The sequence below is a fragment of the Podarcis filfolensis genome (genome assembly GCF_964270895.1).
Source record: "Podarcis filfolensis genome assembly, chromosome: 1".
NCBI lineage: Eukaryota > Metazoa > Chordata > Lepidosauria > Squamata > Lacertidae > Podarcis > Podarcis filfolensis.
In genome coordinates, this window is record NC_139604.1 from 46,018,556 (window position 1) to 46,041,527 (window position 22,972).

The 22,972-nt window shown below is 42.2% G+C and overlaps 2 protein-coding genes across 13 annotated transcripts in view; one reads left to right on the plus strand and one right to left on the minus strand.

Annotated features, from left to right (window-relative positions):
- Window positions 1–7,899, plus strand: part of SEMA5B (semaphorin 5B) — a 356,215-nt gene extending 348,316 nt beyond the window's left edge. For 9 of the 10 annotated variants that reach the window (XM_083584642.1, XM_083584641.1, XM_083584638.1 and 6 more), the window contains one exon: window positions 181–7,899. In XM_083584642.1, coding sequence (XP_083440768.1) covers window positions 181–336 — 156 coding nt within the window. In that variant the 3' untranslated portion in view covers window positions 337–7,899. The remainder of the gene's footprint in view (window positions 1–180) is intronic. The other variant, XM_083584647.1, reaches the window with a different exon arrangement.
- A 10,427-nt stretch (window positions 7,900–18,326) lies between these two features.
- The window catches only part of SLC49A4 (solute carrier family 49 member 4), a 67,324-nt gene continuing 62,678 nt past the window's right edge, over window positions 18,327–22,972 (minus strand). For 2 of the 3 annotated variants that reach the window (XM_083585648.1, XM_083585647.1), the window contains one exon: window positions 18,327–22,881. The gene's annotated coding sequence lies outside the window, so the exon portion shown is untranslated. Of the gene's footprint in view, window positions 22,889–22,972 lie in introns of all 3 variants that reach the window. The other variant, XM_083585646.1, reaches the window with a different exon arrangement.

Genomic DNA, 22,972 nt, shown 5'->3' on the forward strand with positions numbered 1-22,972 from the left:
AGGAGTTGTGGCCCTATCCACAGAAAGGTCTCTGTAGAGAGCTACAAAATACTTAAGATGACACCTTAGAAGAGGGAAGGTGCTAATACAAAATTGCATTAGAAAATGGAATATGTGAGCTTTTTGGACTAGGGAGGGAAAAGAGTGTCTCTATAAATTTCTCTGTTTTTCTCCCCACAGACACTTAACAAGAACAACTTAATACCAGATGACAGGACCAACTTCTATCCTTTGCAGCAAACAAATGTGTACACAACCACCTATTACCCCAGTACACTGAATAAGTATGACTACAGGCCTGAGGCCTCCCCAGGAAGGACCTTTACCAACAGCTGATGATGGACACCAAGAACTGGATCGCTTCCTTTATGATTTTTATTTTTTAAATTGAGTTTATGGACCAAATATTGGCCCAGTCTCTAGATGTAAATATTATACAGTGGGCCTTTTATTTTCTCTTTTATCAGTGGTCTTACTTTTGAGTAGTACATCTCCTTAAGTGGACCCACTGCTTATGGACAATGGACCATCTTGCCTAAGATTTTTTGAGGAGTCCTCAGCTAGAGACGTCACATACTGCTATGGATATTTATGGCTGGAGATGCCTTTGTGTCTGATGCCATGACAGTCCAAGAACCAACCATTATGTGCTAACTTTGTGTGGAATGGTACTTGGCTACCCAGCACCGCTTCAGAAACTCAGTGGACATGGAAGACAAATGCCTTCAATGCGCTGAGATGCGTCCTTCATAAGCCTACAGGTTAATGGTAGTATGAATGTCATCCACAAGAGAAGCCTTATCGAACATTGTGCTCAAGATTCTGGTGTTTAGGTTTGGGGGTTGATCAGTGTGTCATCACCATTTCCTGCGACACGTTGAAATAATATGCAGCCTTCAATGGAAAAAAAAAAGTCTAGTGAGATAAACAGAACAAAGATAAGCTTCTTCACGCAAAAGTAGTATTTTGAAACATTTCCAGCCATAGTTTTGAGGGAAATGTAGGATGACATTACCTGAAGTATAGGTTTGGGTGCTTGAAGCATGGGCTCTGGGTAGAAGAGAATTTATCCCACTAGGGAAAATATGATGAGTGGAACAAGAGCCATGGAATATCTTGATTTTGGAAGGGGTGGGGCAACTATTTTCTTTTAACTTTGATTGTGGTAGTCTCTTAAGGAGCTGCTAGATTGATGGCCTTGCTGTCCTTGTTGAAATCACCAAGCTTTGTGCTAATGCTGATTTTATTTTTTATAATTTTTTATTCACTTGGGGAAAAAATGTTTTGAGTTCAGTTTGTCTCTGAAGAATGTCTTCATAGCATAGTCTAACCCATAAAGCCTACTGCAGATTCCTTCAGTGTCTTCCAGCTAGTACTTCTCCATGGGAGTACAATGTGCACCATCAGTTGACAGTGTCCTTCTGTGTCTGAGCAAGAAGAAGAAAAAGTAATTCTGCTTCGGTAAAGGTAAAAAACGGAGTCTGTAGCCTTTTCAAATAATAATAATCCAGTCCTGTTTTGAAATGTTATTCTTTGTATATGTGTGATTGTGTTAGACCAGTGCAGAAGCCATGTCGTCTTTGGACAGGTGATTGTCTGACATTCATGTCTAGCCAATGCACACCATGCTTTAATGGACATTCCCAGTGTGTCTGGCAATGTGAGCGAGTTTGCCATTGTTGTTCAGCATAACTCCTGGTGCTAAGAGATGGAGACTGCCACAATGCAGAGCATGTAATAAGAGTCCCGGCATGAATGATGAACAATTCCAGAGCTTGGGGATTCTCCTCCATATCTTCTTTCAGCAATGACCATATCTATTTGCAGTTGCTGGCTTGACATTTGTCCAAGCCGTTTGTTTTAGATTCAGGTTCACTGTCTGGCAGCCAGACCTGTGCTCATTACTGTTGCCACCTTTAAAACACATTTTGGACATATAATCTGAATGATGGCGCAGTCGAGACCATTAACACAGGCAGGACATGCAAACCCGTCAGTGGCTCTGTGTTCATGATGCAAAATGGCTAGTTTGAATAGGGAGAGCAATCCAGTGCTGATGCCAACACCTGATGTTACCTTATGCAACCACATATCATAAAACATTGGTGCCTAAATTGTGAATGGTATACCAATGGCTGAAGTAGTCTGGATGGATGCATGGGCTGTAGATTTTTGGGGGGATTTAGATATGCAACCTGCTGGGGTTTTGTTTTGGTTTTTGCTGTTTGCTTCCATGTGCCCATGACTGAGAACTTGATCAAATTTCTACAGACTCTAATCCAGACTCTTCTGGGGTTTCTGTTGCACACATGAGGCTCTTTTGAGTGCAGAACATCCCATTCACCTGACAAAAGAAAGCTGCTGCACATGCAGATCTGTGTTTTCCACCGAAATGATTGGGACACTTGCTCGTAATTGAGCTCCATCTGAGCCTCTATATTGTATAAGAAATGGCTGGATCAGTGTCACTGTTTCAGAGGGTGCTGCAAAATTGTAATTTATTTTGCAACAGTTCTTAAAAAGGTATATATGCAAATGAATTAAACCTTTCGTTCACTCTTTTTTTGCCATAAAATAAGCCAGATCTATTTTTCAGTTAGATAAAGACTAGAATTTATTTTATTACATAGAATATTTTCCCATTCTGGTTATGCAGCATATCTTTCTTTCTCCAAATGCCAGAAATCAGGGCAGGCTAGGGGAGGGATATTTTTAGTTAGGATATTCCAAATTCATTCTTCCCAGGCATCTGAATGTGAAGAATGATACCCTTTCAAAAATATGAATGGCAATTGCAACGTGGGTGTGCAGATGCCATTTCAACAGAAAGTAGGGTGAATGGGTGGAAAAGAACATCTGAGCTTTTTAACATTCCATTAATGTATTTGCATGGCAGTACAATTCTTTAGGGGCAATCTAATGCAAAATAAGAGCAGTTTCTTATCACATAGCAGGTTCATGACATAGGGCATAGTGACATTCTTGCATCCTAAGTTAATTTAGTGTTTGAGGCACTCAGCTGATAATGTCCACAGTAGAGTGGTCTGATTCTCCAGAGGGGTTTTCTAAACACCTGGCATTTATTACAATTGGGGTTGTCATAATGGATGTTGTAGTACACACTGGAAATGTATTTGGTTTGGCAGTGTCAGCAAGGAAACAAAGCCCCCTCCCAGTGTTTGATGTGGAAACTGAATATGCAAATGTTTGGGAATATCCTTCAGAGGAGCAATGCATTTTTGCCATGGGGAAGAGACCCAGCTCTCTTACATCTAGTGGGGCACTTTGCACAGCAAGTCTCTCTTGAGACGCATGGGATTTCCTAAACCAGTTCTATGTAGCAGGAGGCAACCATTAAAGTGTCATCAAGTTGCATGCAACCCCAGAGATGCTGTGAGGACTGTGCCCAAATTCTGTACAGTCAAGTGCTACAAAGGATCTCTCATCCACTTTTTGTTTTACTTATTTTTTTAACCACCTTTATAAGCTTAGGCAACATCTACAAGATTCAGTTGAACAGATTTGAAACTAGGGCTTTCGTTTTGAGAGGGATATGCTGAACCCAGGGAGTGGGACAGAGAGCAAAGAACACAGCAGATTCAGATTCTTTTAGAACGGAGGTTTGAATAATAACAACTACAAATCGTATTTTGGAGGTTGTCCTAACTCTTCACTTTCTCCGGGTGCAGGGAAGAAAATGGCTTTTCATATTTGGGTAGGAAGATGTTGTTAGCTTTTGATTTCAGAATCATAACCTGTGGTTACTCAAATGTGAGGAACTATCACCCTTGTGTTTTATCTCGTTTTGAAAAAAATAATAATAGCTTTTTGCAGGAAAGAAGTATGAGCACTACAGTTGCACTGCTCTTACGTATGCTGATACAGCAGTTTCTTACAAGCTGCCATAGAACTCTCCCTCTCAGAAAAGGGGCAGAAGACATATCTATTTTTTCATAGCTGTGGAGCTGCTGCTGGAAATTGTTAGAACAAATGTGGCTAAACCTTGCTAGCAAGGGAGCTGCACACATCATAGAAGGTGTGCCAGACTTTGGCAAGTCCAGTGTGTGGAGAGTGCAAGAACTGATCTAAGTGAATAACATTTGCTCATCTTTCCGGCTGCTTATCCCAGTGCCCTCTACTGCCATAATATGACTACAGAGAATGTTGAGACTAATAAAGCAGCAAAGCTTAATCACCATACTATATGGGAGCCCTACACAGATTTCCTTTCTCTTTCTGGCAGCACCAGTTGTGATGCAGTTTATTGAACCTGATGATGTTTTGCCACTTCTGCCAAACTAGTAGTGCAGCAATCGAATCTGCCCTTTTGGTTTACGATGAGGATTTATATTTTAACAAATATACATTGACTTTATTGTTGCAAAGCTAGTTAAGAACACCCTGCTCTTCAATAATATGCACATTCTAATAGAGAAGGGGGAGAACCTTCTTTATGTGAAAAGTAAACCTTTGAACAATAATGAGGTAATGGCATTGGAAAGAAGGTGATTTGAGTGTTTATTCATCTCTTGCAGTAGCTCACCTATGACATGAGTTATAGATGTGTACCTGCTGCCTTATTTTTTTATTTTATTTTAGAGAATGAACTTAGATGAAGATCTGTGTAGGAAGTGGGTATGATTTGAATCCCTTTGCAGGGCGGGGGTATAATTTAGGATTGCTCCCCCATTCTAGCATTACAAAATCTAATGTTAAGAAAAAATTATATCCAGCAATCAAACTAATTAACTCGGTCCATTTAGTCACACCAAATGTGGGACTTTATTACACAAGCAAAATAAAAAAGGAAAGTTCATCATAAAGTCCCCTTACTCAAATCCTGTGTATGTTTATATATTTATAACACATACAAATGGTATATTTACTGCTGAATGGTCTACAAATAAATTTAGAATAATAAAAGCAGCACTTGGAAAGGGGAACCCGAAAGAGAAAATAACAAAAAAATTTCGTAGATGAATGAATTTTGTTGTTCAGTTAAAATTGAGGAGTTGACTTTTGTAGCTAGAACTGTTCATCTTCCTAGCCCACAAAAAATCCATTCCTGTTAAGAATGGCAAAGTAAACAATGTTTGTATTTGCTCATACTTTATGAATAAACAGTCCAAATTGACTTAGTATATTGGTCCTATTGTTTTTAATTATCAATAGAGGTGTGTGTAAGGAAAAACTAAGCTGTAAGTAGGAATAATAATAATAATATGAGCTGGGCTCCTTGAGTTCCAGTTTCATTAATGTATTACAGTAAGCCTGCAACTTTAACTTTTGCGCATATATGCCTGGGGAAAAAAATTAGAAAGAGAGCAGGGTTCTAGGAAAAATGACTTTAGCCATCCCATCCACCATTGAACCCAATGTGTTTTGAGTATATGTGGTTTTGGCTTCAGGCACGATCCCCAGACTGTAACCTCCACACAAGTTGCGGGTTTACTGTACTGCAAAAATCAATTGCTTTCAACTTGGTTTGGTGGTATTGTAGATGCTCTTCTACAGGTAAATAAATACTCTTTCATCTTCTAGGCTACTATTCCAGGTTGAATGTAATGGTGTTAAGGGGCTATAGAGTGAATTTAAGAAAAAATGGGTGACTTCTGACCTTGTGGTTGTTGGGTGCATCCAACTTTACTTTCAGTATTCAGCGCATCCCAAATTTAGCCATCCCTATTTCTTTTTGCAGGACTTCATTTTGTACTTGCTGAAAATGAGTTGAGAGGCAGAAAGAAAAGAGAAAAAGCTACACATATTAGTGGCTGGAGAGAGAGGGACTGGTATAAATGGTACTCAAGTTACCTTCCTGATTTTTTAAGAGGTATGAAATGTCCTCAAGCTACAAAATAGGCTGTAGTGCACAGTAGCCACACTAAAAATAGTCTTGTGAGAGCTTAAAATTAAATTTTATTATCACATGGTAAAACGATCCCTCTTGAATTGGTTGTCAGTTATTCCCAGTGGGAAGAAAATTCCCATTGGTGCAAGAGAGAACTTGCATCCCACTGGAAGTAACAGGTGCAATTTTGATCCAAATTACAGGAAGAGTAAACTGGTTAAAGCCCCGTTCCCACAAGAACACACCAGCCCCATCTAGTTTACCCTTGAGTCATCTCTAAGTTGGACTATTCAGGTGATACCTCAAGCTATTTTCTGGAGAAACATCCAGGAATTTTAACAGCATTTAAAGAGCTGGACAAATTCTAGAAACCTGCCAAAGTGAGATTCCTTAGGGGTGATCTCTGCTATTTATGCCAGATGTACTTTCTAGGAAACAATGCATTCTAAATTAGCAGCTGTATGTCTGGCTCCTAAGCACATTTGCCTGAAATTGAAACTCCACTATGCACATGGAACACCATTCTTGCACAGATAAGACAGTAGATTTTGTGCATCTTTTGTTGTGGGGTCTCTGGATCAGGAAAGTAAACCTCATTTATTTGAATACAACTATTTAGAATTGGCTGGCTTTTGTGGTAAGGCACTCGCACTGTCAACATGGAACCAGTGTTTCAATAGCCTAGGATAGAAAGCATGGGTTGCAATACGATAAAAGATGTTTTCCTGCTTCTTTGTTACCTCACCTGGACCCAACTTGGAACCGTTATTATTTGGAGGACACAACTCCCTTCCATCTCAGCCAGCATGGCCACTGTGGGTGTTTGGGCTGACCGTACTGGCAGGGCACCCAGTTTGGCAAGGCTATCCCAACATACATATTATGTATCAGACACATTGTACCAGTGGTGATATTTGCTTCCAAATACTTCCACTTGTACTAAAATAATCACATCCTGTCCACATATTTATTATATGGAAGGTTAATGGGTCTATTTCCCTCTAAGGGGTTTCTCTCATTATAAGAAAAATACCATCTATAAATAGGTCCTGAAAAGCACCAGCTTCCTAATATTACACTATAAGCCTGCATTTATTTGCAGTAGGTTCAGAGCTATTACACCGCTAAAGCAGAAAAAAGCCCTGAGGCTTAATTTGAGCCAAGGCTCACTGGTGAATCATTTCAAACCATTGTCAGTGCAATGGCTTAGCCCTGCAATACCTAAAGACAGTGCGCTTTTAACCATGTGCAGAATATTCCAGCCCAGTTTACTCACCAGTCCATCTCCCGGGCCCAAAGATGTGATGTCTTAAATAGGCATGCACCTCTTGGACACACCAGCGTTTGTTTCAATTGTGAATATAGACCATTTTCTCCCACCTCCCTCTTCTGCTTCAGGATGAAGCTTTAAGAACACATAGATCCTTCGTTTGTAATTTGAAAGGCAAATTTTTAAAGATAAGACCACGTTTACTGAAGGGCAATTCTTGACTGCGGGGACCCGAGTCGCTAGTAGGAGGGATGTGTTGCAAGTTTACACTGAGGTCAGGAAGAGTTCCATAAAGGCTTGAGGTACAGAAAAGATAAAAGTATGTAGAGGGCAGTCAGCTGCACAACTAACTACTCTCAGCCAGTATCCAAATGTGTGCATATTTGAAATGCAATCTAATTCATTTTTAAAAAGTAAAGCACGAGGAAACACAAATGGGAGATGAAGATGGGAGATACCTCCACTCTATTTTGTAGCTGAAGTGGAGATAAATGACAGCTCTTGAGTATATAAGTAGAGATAATTATTATCACAACAACAAGCAGAGTATATGCCTTGTGAAGCAAAATAGGAAAAGAAAATATTATCAGACTCTGTTGTGAAGGCATAATACCCTTCCTATGCAACTGAACACAATGGTACTGTTAGAATAAAGGTAATGTATACTGTTAACCACTGCCTTTAGACACTGTGAATTTTAGGGGTGGGCTGGGCTTCTGTATTTTTATAAATTGTACTATGTAAAGAAGAATTAAGAAATAAAACTCAAACAACCTACTAAGCTTCTGAGTTGTTTGTTAGCAGTAGATAAGATGACAATGGAGTTTAAAGCTGTGGCTGAAGCAAAGGTGCTGAAAGAAATTTATCAATAGTAGCTTCTGGGCAAAGTCCTCATGTTGGTTCCAACTTTTGTTGTAGACATAAAATCCCATTATCCATGGAATCCAAAACTTGCTAAATAAGATTAGGGTTCTGGCCACATTACTTCATCACAGGGGAGTAGAAAGAACAGACATTCCCTTCTGCGGAGCCTGCTTCCCCTGGATGAAGTTTAGAAACCGCCCCTTCATTTCAGAGAGTGTGCTTGACAAACCACCTTGACACACATTTCTTTGGATATCACAAAGCCAAATGATTTTTAGTAGCTACTAGAAATGCAGCTCCCAGTATATTCAGATAATGAAAATATTGAACTACTATGGAAGCGGATATTAGCCCCCAAACTACCAATTATAGAAATGGTACAAAACAGACTTGCCTCTTTCTATGCGGTGGGGTGGGAGACACCTTCTGGACTAGTTGTCAACTATCCCTTAAGGTTTATTGTGGGATAGGAGATAAATTATTCCCTGTCTGAAATACAAAGTAAGGAAATAAATGCAAACTAAGTTATGATGATAAAAAGACATGAAGAAAAAATGTCCTAGGGTAAGTAGGGGCAATCCAAGTCATCCTATGTAAGTCTGAAATAACCACCGAGAATAATTTTGATTCCAAGGAGGACTACACAGGACACTTATCCCCTGTAGAAACAAAAGGTAGTAAAAACAACCTACACTGTCCTGGACAGATACTTTTCAAAAAGAAAGGGAAAGATTGGTTGCACAGGAGACCTTCTACCCAAGTAACCATTGGATACAACCCTATACAAAATTAATATACCTTAATCAATTGAAAAAATGTATTAATTCCCACAAAAGCTAGTCAATTAAACAATCCACACTTCATTAAATCAACTGGAGGCACATTTCAATCCATTACTTAGACAATCAGCATTTAAATAAACCATAACTATGTTTAGCAATCAGCTAAACAAAACGTAGTCATTAAAAAACCCCAATTAACTGTCCTACTATTCATTCTAATTGATTTCCCCCCAAGAGTAATACATTTATAGGAACTCTATTGCTGCAAATTAATGTTTCTAATACAAAAAGCCAAAGGAAAACATTCATCGCATGTTCACTCTTACTTAACTCAAATTCATCAGTTCATTATGCTGCCAATTCATTGTAGATACTAATCTCCTAATCCAGAGGTTGATCATTAATTCCTCTGTTTATTGAAGAGTATCAATACTTGGTATCTAAATGGGACTCCATGCTTTCGTCTGCTGAAAGCAGTATGTATCACACACACAGCCTATTGCAAACATATATCAAGACAGTTTACAATAAATCAGTTAAAATGAATAAAAATAACCCCAACACCATTAACAGCCAGTGCAAAATTCAACTTAAAAAGTTTGACAAAGGACCGGTATCAGTAGCCAGCACAGCAGTGTGTGTGTGTGTGGGGGGGAGTATTCCAAAGAGTGGGCACCACAAAAAAACCCCTCTCTGGTTGGGAAGATGAGCTTCTGCAGAATGTGGAACAACCAGGAGGGCCTCAGTAGGTGGCCTTAGTGAGAAGCCAGGTCTGTACACTTATTTTATAGTATAACCTTTAAAATACAAACAGAATGTACTTACAGGGACAAATAACGTTTCCTTGCAGCCGTTTTATGACTTCAGCCTTTGTTCTTGCCAAACAGGATGATCCCTTCTGGTGCTGGTGCAGAAAAATATTTATGGGAACAGTAGCTCCTACCTGGACAGATTAGTAGCTGGAACCCAGGCCGCAGGAATGTTGCCTGCTTGCTAAACCATAGCACTGAAAAAGGAGAAGCAAGGCAAACCATGTGGATAGGGGAGAGGGATATGGAAGTAACAACTCCCTTCGTTACTGATCCTATCTTCCACCATGATAGCTTATCCCTGAGAGTAAGTGAGTCACTAAAGAACCCAGCAAGCTTCATAACTGAGTAGATTTTCCCAGTCCAAGCCGACAAAAGTCCAAGCCCATATAAAACACTGGAACCAGTAAACTTGGAATTTGCTTTCTAAACATCTATTCAAGGACACACGAATCTCTCTATCCATGAGCTGATGGGGATTTTCATTCAAGATGTCTTAAGCACAGTAGCTCCAATGAGTTCACCCATCTCTGCCAGCTTCAGAACCAGCCCCATTCTCATGTGAACTGTTCCTCAGCTTTGCATGTGCAGGCAAAGATCTGCTTGCTCCAATGAGGTAGGACAAGGCTTGTTCACATGATTAAAGTATTCAACTCTTGTCTCAGATTGGTCATCGCTTCCCCAGTTATAAACCGTAACATTTCTTCCCCCGCCTTGCTACTGTTAATATATCTTTCAACTTCCTCTAACTGAAAAACTCTTTCTAAGCACCTACATCAGGCATAGGCAAACTTGGCCCTCCAGATGTTTTGGGGCTGCAACTGCCATCATCCCTAGCTAACAGGACCAGTGGTCAGGGATGATGGGAATTGCAGTCCCAAAATAGCTGGAGGGCTGAGTTTGCCTATGCCTGAGCTCTCTTCTCTTAAATTGGAATTTGAAACACTTGAGGCAAATATAATTTATGTATTGCTGCCTCATTTGGGTTTATTTAATATTAATCCATTGGTACATAATTCTGTATCAGTGTATTCTGTATGATCAAACCGTTAGGCTAAATTTATGGAAGTGTTTTAATTTATTAGCCTATGTTTACTGGCTGCATCCATTTTTAAAAAATGTATGCACTCAACCAAAGTATAATTTGCCACTGCAGCATGACAAGTGCCTTAAAGCATAATCCTACCCACACTTACCTGTGAGAGCCTCACTGAGCTCAACAGGGCTGATTTTTACTAATGTAGATAGAACATTGCACTCTTAGTGACTAGTTCCACTTGCCTGAAATACAAACAAATGAATATAAAACTAAAGTTTGACCATCAGAATTTCTTTACATCTGGAAGGGTTACCAGCTCTTCCCTCTCCTACTTTATATTTCCTGCCCTATTTTAAAGGCAGGGGACAATTAACAAGGCCTTTAAGATTCCACTAATTCATAGTAATATTGTGCCCCTGAACCTTTGGCTTCAGACAAACATCCTGAATTTTACTATGCTAGATCTTCAAACAGGGCTGATTGTGTGGTGTTTTTTTAAAAAAAATCAGCTTTAGACCCTTTTGCTATATATGACCAGGAAGCCAATAGACTTGAATTTCCAAGGACACTTCTCTTAACGCAAAAGAAGAAAATAGGCTATTTACTTGCTTCAAGAACCAGACCCATATGATCAACATTTATAGGCTGAAAGACTAGTCCCAATGGTCTTGAAATAACATTTTTTATCATTGTTACATATCACTATAAAATGGGCCCATTTTGATTGAGGGATGATCATAGATTCTTATTGGGAAAATGTTATCGCTCTCGTCCCTTTTATTAATCAAACTAAAGACCATGGAAAGTGACAAGAGTCAGGGACACTTGTAGTTTATGTTCCGGTGCAACTGGAAATTTATATCACAGTCTTGTGCTGAAAATTACACCATAATATCATAAAAAATAGATTGGATTTCTAATAACCTGAAACCAGCTACACCTGCATGCATAATGCCTCATTCCTAGTCAATCATAAGCTATAATTTTGAGAGTTTTCATATTCACAAATGTGCCTCTGGGAATTTATTTTTTTCATGCATCCGATTAGAAAGTAATTGAGAGGCACCACATCAGTAAAAACAAACTTAGTGTGAACTAGATTGAGCTTTATCCCCTAGATTCCTTAACACTTTACATGCGGGAAATTTCTACATGGAATTGTTTAGTATTAAGGCACATTTGTGCACAATTAGCACATCCACACATCCTTTGCTAATTGGTCTGCAATGTAATGCTAATCTACTCTTCAACTGACTAAAACTACAACATCTCTAGGAAGCAACATGTTTGTCCTTCCTCCTTTCTCTAGTTTTCCACAACAAACACACCAAAATATAAAGAGCAGAAATTCTAAACTTTGTTTTTGTTATCCAAAGCATCTTTCCTTCATGTCAGGGAACTGTCATCTGAGACGAAGGAGGTGAAAGGGCTCATGGAGGGTGAGAGAGACCACTCAGCGGAGGAGGGGACCAGCAGGGGGAGAAGTGGAGTTCCAAGGGAAAGTGAGTCGGAGGGAGAGCTCAGAGATACTTCTAGCGAGAACAGTGGGGGGGTTTCAGGACCTCCCTTAGGAACACCCACTCCTCGGCGGAAACTGTCACGCCGAGAGTCCAGAAGACGTGTTTCCGTTAAGGAGCTTTTATGCTGGAAGAAGTTCCGTAAACGCCCACTGTCCGATTCAACGAGCGATTGATGGAGCCACGCTTAAGGAGCTCCATCACAGACAGAGGTTTGGGAACTTAGCCAAACTCTGAGGGATCAGGATTTTACGCACAAGCAGCTCATCATCCCATCACAGCAATCGGACAGTCCCTGAAAGCAGCTTGTGCAGAGAGGCATCATGAGTGACCCAGCCGGAGCCGGAGGAGCAGGAGGAGCTGGAGGAGGTCCAACTCTGGAAGAAAGGTACAGAATGTTGGAACTCCAGCTAGCAATGCAAACGGCGAGGCTAGAAGAAAGGAGGGCGCAGGATGCAGAAAAGGCAAAAGGCGCTACACTAGCAAGAAAGATGCCAGGAATGGTGCAGAAGTTTGGGGGGGACCCCAGGAACTACCAAGCCTTTAGGACAGAGATGCAGTATGCTCTTGAACTGCAGTTTAATGACTTTCCCGATGAGGCGTCGCGAGTGGCGTTTGTGATTGGCCATCTCGAAGGAGGGGCGAGAGACTGGGTCAGGCCCCTGATGGCAGGGAATAGTGACATGCTGAAGGACGCGAGGAAGTTTTTTCGCGCCATGGATTTGATGTTTTCCAGCGAGATTGAACAGGGACTGGTACGCAGACAATTGATGGCTTGCAAACAGGGGAGCCGATCGGTTCGTGAGTACTGGACTGAGTTTACAATGTTGATACATAGATTGGGGTGGGACCTATCGGCGGAACCCATTCAAATGCTATTTGAAGAGGGGCTTTCTTCGGCGGTGAAAGACGAACTTTCCCGGGCGCCCAGGGCGGAGTCTATGGACCAGCTGACCAAATCAGCGCTGACCATTGGAGCGCGCCAGGAGGCAAGAGCCTTGGAGAAGCGGGAGGGGAAAGGAGAGCGTTGGAGGGATTTCCGCATTCCAGAGATTCCAGAGCCAAGTTTCCCGCCCGGAGAGCCGATGGAAGTTGGAACAGCGCGCGCGCGCGCAGTTTCAAATCCCAGTGAAGGGAGGAAGAAGGAGGGAAAAAGCGCCAAGAAATGTTACCTCTGCCAGCAGCCAGGTCACTTTGCCAGAGTCTGCCCGCAAAGAAAGGAATGGCAAGGGATGGCGGGGGCTGTTGGGGGAAAGGAGGAGGAAGTCCAGGAGCCAGTAAAAGCCAACGCCTGTCTGCCTCTGTCAGGGCACTGCAGACAGGCCAAGGAGCAGTAAAAGTGCCCACTCCGGAACCTCCAAGACCAGCCCTAGTAATAGAGGTGTTGCTAGAGCTGGCAAACGGATACCCACTAAAGACCAAGGCGCTGTTAGACTCAGGCAGCTCCTGTAATTTTATGAGCAAGGAGTTTGCAGCGGAACACCAGATACAGACACTCCCTTTAAGCAACCCCCTGCAGGTCACCACGATCGATGGGAGGGAGCTGTTGGGGGGAGAAGTTAGCCTACAGACCGTCCCAATGGTTATGAGGGTGGCAAGGCACACCGAAAGGATAGCGTTCAATGTAGCCACCCTGGGAGGGGCGCCAGTCATTTTGGGAATGAGCTGGCTAGCGTTGCATGACCCGCTAGTGGGCTGGCATCAGAGAGTGGTGTCCTTTGGGTCAGGACATTGCCTGGAACACTGCAAAGAGGGAAAGGTGCCAGAAGGGGCAAAAGCCTCCATAGCAGGGACGGAAGTGGCGAACAAAGGGAAGGTGCCCAAACAATACGCTGACCTGAGCAAGGTCTTCAGCGAAAGGGAAGCAGATAAACTACCACCGCATAGAGACTTTGACTGCCAGATTAACCTGGTCCCTGGGGCCCAGCTACCCGTGGGCAAGCTGTACGCCATGTCAGACAGGGAAATGCAGGAGTTGAGGGAGTTTATTGACAAAAACCTGAAGAGAGGTTTCATCAGAGAGTCCAGAGCGGTGGGGGGCAGTCCAGTGTTTTTTGTGGACAAAAAAAACACGGATAAACCGAGATTGGTCGTGGACTACCGGGCCCTGAATGCCGTGTCAGAACCAGTGACTTTCCCCATGCCCAGGATTGATGACATTTTGACCAGGGTGAGGAAGGGAAAGATATTCACGAAACTGGACTTGAGAGGAGCGTACAACCTGATACGAATAAAGAAGGGGGATGAATGGAAGACAACGATGTTCACCCCCCTAGGGGCTTTCGAATATCGCGTTATGCCATTCGGATTGCAATCAGGCTCCGCCTGTTTTCAATCGCTCATGAACCATGTACTGGGACCTTTGCTCTACAAGAATTGCGTGGCATTCCTCGATGACGTGCTGATATATTCGGAGAATGAGGAGCAGCATGTGAAGGATGTCAGGGAAGTGCTGAGCCAGCTGCAAGCAAACCAGTTGTGGGTGAAATTGGAGAAGTGTCAGTTCCACACCAAGGAGGTGGAATTCCTGGGGTACCGCTTATCAGACAAGGGATTAGCCATGGATCCAGGCAAGGTCCAGGCGGTGCTGGAATGGAAGACACCGAAAACCAAAAAAGATGTGCAAAGGTTCTTAGGGTTTGGGAACTTTTACCGTAAATTCATCAAGAACTTTGCCCACTTAACGGCTCCCATCACGGACTGTCTAAGCAGCAAGAAGAAATTCGTTTGGACGGCAGAGGCGGAGCACGCTTTTGAGGAATTGAAAAAGGCATTCGCTTCGGAAGAACAGCTCCTGCATGTGGATTTACAAAAACCCATGAGAGTGGAAACTGATGCCTCAGACCGGGCGGTGGGGGCAGTGCTGCTTCAGCCAGGGAGCAATAAGTCGGAATGGAGACCGTGTGCCTTCTTTTCGCGTAAGCTGAACAAATCCGAGAGGAACTACACGGTATATGACCGAGAACTACTCGCCATTCACGAAGCGTTCCGGAGATGGAGACACTTACTAATTGGCGCACAGCATAAGGTGCAAGTGTGTACGGACCACAAGAATTTGGAGTATTGGAGAACAGCACGAGTGCTCAACCAACGACAAGTGAGATGGGCCCAGGAGTTCTCCAAATTCCATTTTGAAATCTGCTACGTGCCAGGTCCAGAAAACATCAGAGCGGACGCTCTCTCTCGCAAACCTGAATATTTGGAGAGGGAGGGAGCGCCAGAAGAGAGACATATTATCCCAGAGGACCACTGGGTGTGTGGTGCGGCCTGGGTGGGGCAAAGAGAACTGGTAGAGGGGACGGTCAATGATGAGTACGCCCAGGATAAGCTCAGAGGTTTAAGGAGAGAGGGAGAAGACCCCGGAGGTTTTGAAGAAAGAAACGGGGCATTGTATTACAAAGGGGCACTATATATACCCGAAGGGGAATTGAGGGGGAGAGTACTCAAACAGTTGCACGACAATCCCACAGCGGGGCATTTTGGGCAACACAAGACCATGTGGTTGGTGACCAGGGAGTTTTGGTGGCCCAAGGTGAGGGAGGATGTACGGGAGTATGTGAGAAGGTGTGACCAATGCCAGAGAGCCAAAGGAGAAAGGCGGGCACCAGCGGGTTTATTAGAACCGTTACCCACACCAGAACGACCGTGGGAGGCGGTGTCGATAGATTTTATGACTGATCTGCCCAAATCCCAGGGGAAAACCGCCATACTAGTCGTAGTAGACCAGTTAACTAAGATGGGTCACTTTGTAGCTTGCTCACATGCAGTCACGGCGGAAGAGACAGCGAAATTGTTTGTAGAACATATTTTTAGGCTGCATGGCGCCCCCTTGAGGCTGGTGTCCGACAGAGGAAAACAGTTCACGTCCAGATTCTGGAGGAAGCTTATGAGCTTGTTGCACGTAGAGGTCAACTTTTCGACTGCCAGGCACCCTGAGACCAATGGGCAGGCGGAGAGGGCAAACGGTATCCTTCAACAATACCTGAGGTGCTATGTCAATGACAGAGAAAACGATTGGGTCGAAAAGTTGGCACTAGCGGAATTTGCTTACAATAATGCAGAGAATGTGTCCACCGGGATGAGCCCATTTTTGGCTAATTATGGGTGCCACCCCAGGGCGTTTCCAGGGGAAGGAGGAGAGAGATGGAGTGTTCCGGCCGCTGAACTTTTTGTAGAAGAAATGGAAGCGATCCATCGTCAACTCCAACACCACTTAGAAAGGGCCAAAGAAGAATATAAGAGGCAGGCAGACAAGAGCAGAAGGGAAGGTGAAACAATTAGGGTGGGGAGTCGGGTCTGGCTATCAACCCAAGGGTTGCCGTACAAGGGGGGTTGCAAGAAATTGAGACCCAAAAGATTGGGACCATTTGAGGTCATCCAACAGATCAACCCAGTGGCTTTCAGACTCCGGTTACCGAACCACATGAAACTGCACCCAGTATTCCACAGGTCATTACTGTCACCATACCGGGGGGAAGGTGAAGGGGTATCCACACGGGGGCCAGCCATAGAAGAAAGGGAAAGCCGCAACTATGTGGCGGAAATCATCGACTCCAGGTGGAAGGGGAATCAGGTGGAGTATTTGGTCGCGTGGGAAGGGGAACCAGAGTCAGAAAACACCTGGGTGAAGGCAGAGGAGGTCCATGACGAGGTCTTGATCGAAACGTTCCACCAAAGGTTCCCCAGGAAACCTCAGCCAGTAGCGAGGTTCCGAAGGGAGTACTTTGGCACCACCGACGATGAGGAGGAACTGGAGGGATTCAGGGAATCGGAGTTGGAAGGAGGTACCGACTCCGAGGAGGAGGAGTACTTGGAAACCGGGAACAGCAAAAGGTGGAGGGAAGTGTTCGAAACTTCGGAAGATGAGGGAGGTTCCTTCAGGGGTTTTGCTCCCTCGCCTCCCGCAGAGGAGGGGAGGGAAGGGGGTGAAGGGGGCCCTGGAGGGGAGGTGGATGTCAGGGAACTGTCATCTGAGACGAAGGAGGTGAAAGGGCTCATGGAGGGTGAGAGAGACCACTCAGCGGAGGAGGGGACCAGCAGGGGGAGAAGTGGAGTTCCAAGGGAAAGTGAGTCGGAGGGAGAGCTCAGAGATACTTCTAGCGAGAACAGTGGGGGGGTTTCAGGACCTCCCTTAGGAACACCCACTCCTCGGCGGAAACTGTCACGCCGAGAGTCCAGAAGACGTGTTTCCGTTAAGGAGCTTTTATGCTGGAAGAAGTTCCGTAAACGCCCACTGTCCGATTCAACGAGCGATTGATGGAGCCACGCTTAAGGAGCTCCATCACAGACAGAGGTTTGGGAACTTAGCCAAACTCTGAGGGATCAGGATTTTACGCACAAGCAGCTCATCATCCCATCACACTTCAGTACAGCACAAGTGACACTTACCTGTGCCTTCAGCTTGTCTGTTGAGAATACAAGGTAAGATGTATTATCTTCGTCCATAAAAAGCCAAATTCAGGATTAGGACATGAATTTACCAGGTTACTATTAAAGCCATCCCATTTGAAAAAGTTCACATCAACGGAATCAGTGTTAGATGAAATCTGAGGCATCACCTTGATATTTTTTGTCCCAAGTCAGAAATGACTGTGACTCATCATATCAGACATAAATGTTGTACATTTTTCTAGGTTAAACAAATACTCTGAGGAAAATACATAATAAATATAACAAAACATGTAAACTTTTTTAAAAAAAAACCCCACACACATTAAAACCATAATTACAGACAGGTGTTTTTACAAGCTTTATCCAAATCCTGAATCATCATCTTATAGATTAAAGAACAGAACAGTAGCTTTTTTTGTTTACAAGACACAGCTTGTCACAAAAACCAGCCCTTGATGGGATAATTTGAGGCCAATTCTGAAACAAGAAACAAAGATTCTGTTGCTTGTGATTTGGAAGATCATCTCATGGAACTGTCTTGAGAAAAGCCCAACTTATTTTTGAGTTTTGACAATTCACCAAAAAATTGCATGTCCAGTTCTTCTGGCAGCTGCCATTTGTACAATGACCTGGAAAACGATCCCTTGTTAAACCTGTTCCTAAGCTTGCATCTCTTGCCAACAGACATATGACAAAAAGCCATGTTGGAATCCTCCACAACAAAGCCAGCAGCAGATACCTCAATGAATATTACCATTGCTCTAGGATATTATATGGCATCCAAGCACAAAAGATGACTCACAAGCTACAATTAACCTTTTTAATGTGTATCAAGTATTACACAAGTTAACACCAAACACTTACAGCAAGATTCCAGTTTAAAGAGAACTCCAAAGTGATAGGTGAAGTTTACGTTTCTAGATGTATTAGACAGTGGGTTTTAAATAAGTTTTATTAAAAAATAAAAGACATCACAGACACAATCCATGAGAAACCTGTCCTACTTAAGTTCCAAAGGGAAAATAATAATGAATGGGAATAGGGCAGGGCCACACCTCTAAATTTATTTCCATGAGATGAATGCAGGATATGCTTCTGACAGATTGTGCCCCATGTCAGCATATTACATACAAAAGTAGAACTTGCCCTAAAATAAAAATATCCCTTTTTCCTACAAAATTACAAAAAGCAAAATGCTTACAAATCCTAATGAAATCATTTTATGTTCTATGTATTTGTTTTTACAATTCCAGGTTAGATTTACAAAAAGTCATACCCACAAATGAAAGGGAATCGTTTTTACTACAGGTTCACACCACTAGGCCTAGTTAAAACAAATCCTGAGATGCAATTAAAAATCCATGCATTTTAACATATAAAACTTTCTCTGAAACATAAAAGTGAGGATACTGCATATCGCAGAACATGCAGAATTCTGACAGGTGAACGACTACATGCATATAAAAAAGTTGAGTTCAAAGAAAAGCTTAGACATGAGAAAACAGTGGCTGTAAAAAATTAGTTAAGCTAAATGTGGAGTTACTGAATTGAGGTTTGTCATGAACCTTAAGCAAAGGACAACCAACCTAAGATCAGACCAAAGTGTTTTTGACATTTCACCACAGCTCAAGCCAATACTCCTCAACACCTGTGTGACCCAGTTTACCAAACACTTTATCATTATTTAATGGATTGTGTTGTTTCAGAACCTGCAGCTGTATATCCAAATGAAACAAAAATATAGATCTTAAGATGTCAAGTTGGACAACTGAAGGCTCATGGGAGATAGCAATAAACCTCTCCAGCTCACATTGGGAAATCCTGACACTAGCATCAATTCTTCCCATATCTGAAACATTGCAGATACAAATACAGTAAGAATGCAAAGTGCCCTAACTGGTACAAAAAATGTGGAGTGCAATGAAGGCAAACTGTAGAGGGGTTTTGATCCTGAAACTTTCAGGCTCCAAGGTCGCCTTGTTCTGGAGGGGGAAAACAGAAAATCTAAAAAAGACTCTGCTACATGTTCAGAAACCCAAAGGAAGGACCAATGCATATGCTGTCATTGCATAGAACAGAAAAGCCACTCAACATGGCACTGCCAAAAAGAATTAAGCTTTTCTTCTTTAAAAGAATAAAATCCAAGCCTTTCTGGTTGTGAAGATATGCTTCAAAAAGTGTTGGCAATGGAGGGTGAAATCTCAAAAGCCAGAGTTAGAGGGCAGTCTATTGTCAGCTCCTTGAACCTCTCAATCACTAGCACAGATAGGAATATATCGTACAACATCAAAGCATATTAACTTATGTAAGTTTCTGAGTTCATTGTTTGGTACAGAGTACTTCTCTTTTCAGTCAGTGGTCTTCTAGCCTGGGCTAAAGAGGATCCTGGCCCATTTCCAGGGGTGGCAGTGCAGACTTCTACTAGACAATTGCGTTTTCCATGCCGTAACAAAGATTCATTGATTTCCTCATACAAACCCAGAACATGACGCTTTCCTAACATGCCCTTTACCACAGCCTACTGCAATTATCTACATTTTCTTCTATCTATTTATTTACTTATTTCATTCATTCATTCAAATATAACACATAAAAATTGGTTTTTATCTATATTTTCTTTAAAAAATACACAATTCAGTTAGAATAAAGTATGTTAGTGTATTTGAAATAATGTATAGTTGCTTCTTAATGCAAAAATCTTGGATCTGGGGGTGGAGTGGAATTTTTATCTTAGAATAGGGCTGCCACCAATTAAAATATCAATAATAAACTCAGGTTTAGTCAAATAATTAAAGAATTAGTCAAATGGGCACAATTATTGCATATGAGAAACTAAGGGTTGCACCCAATATGGCATAAGCAGAAGGCAATCTCACTCAACACCTTGCTCCCCCCGCCAGTACCCTGCAACCCCTTGCAGCCCAGAGGACAGCTCACAATGTTGGGCAGGTTCTCCCAGCCCTTTGGATAGGATTTTGGCAAGCACAGTTGCCTGTAGAGTGGGCAAAGAGAAAGAGCTCATGCAACATGGGATACAACCCAGTAGTTCTAAATAAAAACGTATGCGGTAGCACACATCATCTTAGAAAAGGGACTCCCCATTCTCTCACACAAGGGCTGGAGATACTTCTATGATGGAATTGGTCATCAATAGTACTTATAATTACCGTGTGTGTGTGTGTTCATTTGATCAAAATATTTTGATTAACTGATTAAATGTCACAGACCTTATTCATTTGTTTCTGCTTGCACAACGCAGCCACACTGACCAGTATTTTCCATTTCACATGCGAAAAAAATTCCACATGCTTATCTTGTTTGAACTTCTAGGCAGGATGCAAGTCACCGAGCACGGACAGAGGTGGGCATTCTTTCCCCCCAAGCTGGAAATGATCAATGATAAAAAGATTTGGTGCATTCTCTCAGGAACATATTTTTAACACTCTGGCACGTAAATTCTTAACACGTTTACTCGAAATTAAATTTGCTTGAATGATACCAAATTCCCAAGTAAGTGTGGCTCTAGCATCAAACTATGGGATGTAATTAGAATGGCAATCAGTGCCTTTCACTGTTAACTGATAAAATACTGATCTAAATTTAGATCATTATATTATGATTTCAATATTTAGACATTTAGAGAGAATCAATGTAAGACTGCTCTGAGAAGAGTTCATATTCCTGACTCATTCAAAACAAGGGCAGATCTACTCATTTGAATGAGACCAAGCAAATGTCTAACAGATAATAAAACTTCACTAATTTATTAGAGAACATATTGTGCGGGCTGCCTGGAGCACAAGGTTAGATAAGATATAATCCACTGGGAATTTCTCCTGTACAAGTTACATTGAATGAAGGGGGTCAACACAAGATTGTACTGCTCCTATTCACTTCAACAGAACTTGCATGGAAGAACTTCTCTTTGGTGTCTTCATGATAGTCTATATATAACCCTAACCATTCCTATACAATTGCTGTATGTACCTAGCTAGCCAATCGTGTCACTTTCACTTTAATGTTGGGAAAGAATTGATGAGTAAAAAGTATAAGCAACCACATCACATCCAAAAAGTGTTTTCCAAAACACCTTTGCTGCCCTAGCAACTTGAGAAGTTACCATTATTATGCAATATAATGATAAAGCAGGTTAATGACCAAATCAAAATTGCTTGTATCAGAACCTTTATAGGCTGTCTTGAGCCACTGTATAATGTATAGCCTTCATATTCATTAATTCTACCTAATGCCTATATGTCTACTTCCCTTTTTAGTAAAGCACACACCCGGTGGCTCATTTTGCATTGTGTGTTCAATCTTTATAAAATCAAAATGTTTTCCACACATTCAACAGCGCACACAAGGATATAACACCTCTTCAGGTTATGCTGGTATGCCTTACCTATGAGATATGAGAGTAGGCGGCCACCTTGTCTGAACAGGAGATCTGCACTACATAAAAGATGGGACCACAGATCTGTCTTATCCTAGACAGTGACAATAAAGTTATACCTGTATTATCTCTCACACATCAGATGAGGACACCAAGTTCAAAAAGGGACTGGCCCAAGCACAACTCCAGGAAATGAAGCCGCAGATCCTACTCACATTTTCTAGTTCTCAGCCAACAAGTTGGGGATTTCTTTTTAACAACACAAATATAAGAAGAAGAAAAAAGGACACTATCACAATGTTGCCACCAAGCTGCCCTCTGACTAGGAGGACATCTACTTGCACCAATCTTCTAGTTCATTTTTAAGTGCTCAAGAGAAGTAAGACAAAACTCAGGAACAAAAAAATGCCTTGACTCCTCTTGGGAGCAGATTAAGAGTACACAGAGTTTCTTTCCCTAAAACCCCAACAGTGAGAAATGCCTTGAAGATGACAAAGAAAGCGTAATCAAGGGGAACCCTTAACCTGATTCTACAGACTCATTTTAGCTAATGCCACACAAATAACATGGTAGCCAGGAGGGGTATGTGTATGTGAAAAAACATCATCTGCTTCTTGTGAAAGTACTTCAAATGTATATAGCTGCAGTCCCAGTAGGATAACTCTTAGCAAAAAGAAGGTTCAACCTTGATGTAACTGGGACCAGGATGTATTAATTGACATTGCTATTAGATGAATGCTAGATTGTTCCCTACTGGGCAATGAAAGGGTGTTAAGTGGATGGCCTTGTTCCTCCTTGTAGGTGTTGCACCCCAAGAGAAAAATCATGTGGCAAGAGCTGTGAGGAAGCCTGCTGAAAAAAATACAGAAAAGCCTGCCTGTAAAGTGAGGGGAAATCAGAATCTTTCTATACAGTCATACCTCGGGTTACAGACGTTTCAGGTTGCGCTTTTTCAGGTTACGGATGCTCTGAAACCTAGAAGTACCGCAACGGGTTACTTCAGGGTTTCGGAGGTTGCACATGCGCTAAATCGTGCTTTGCGCACGCGCAGAAGCACCA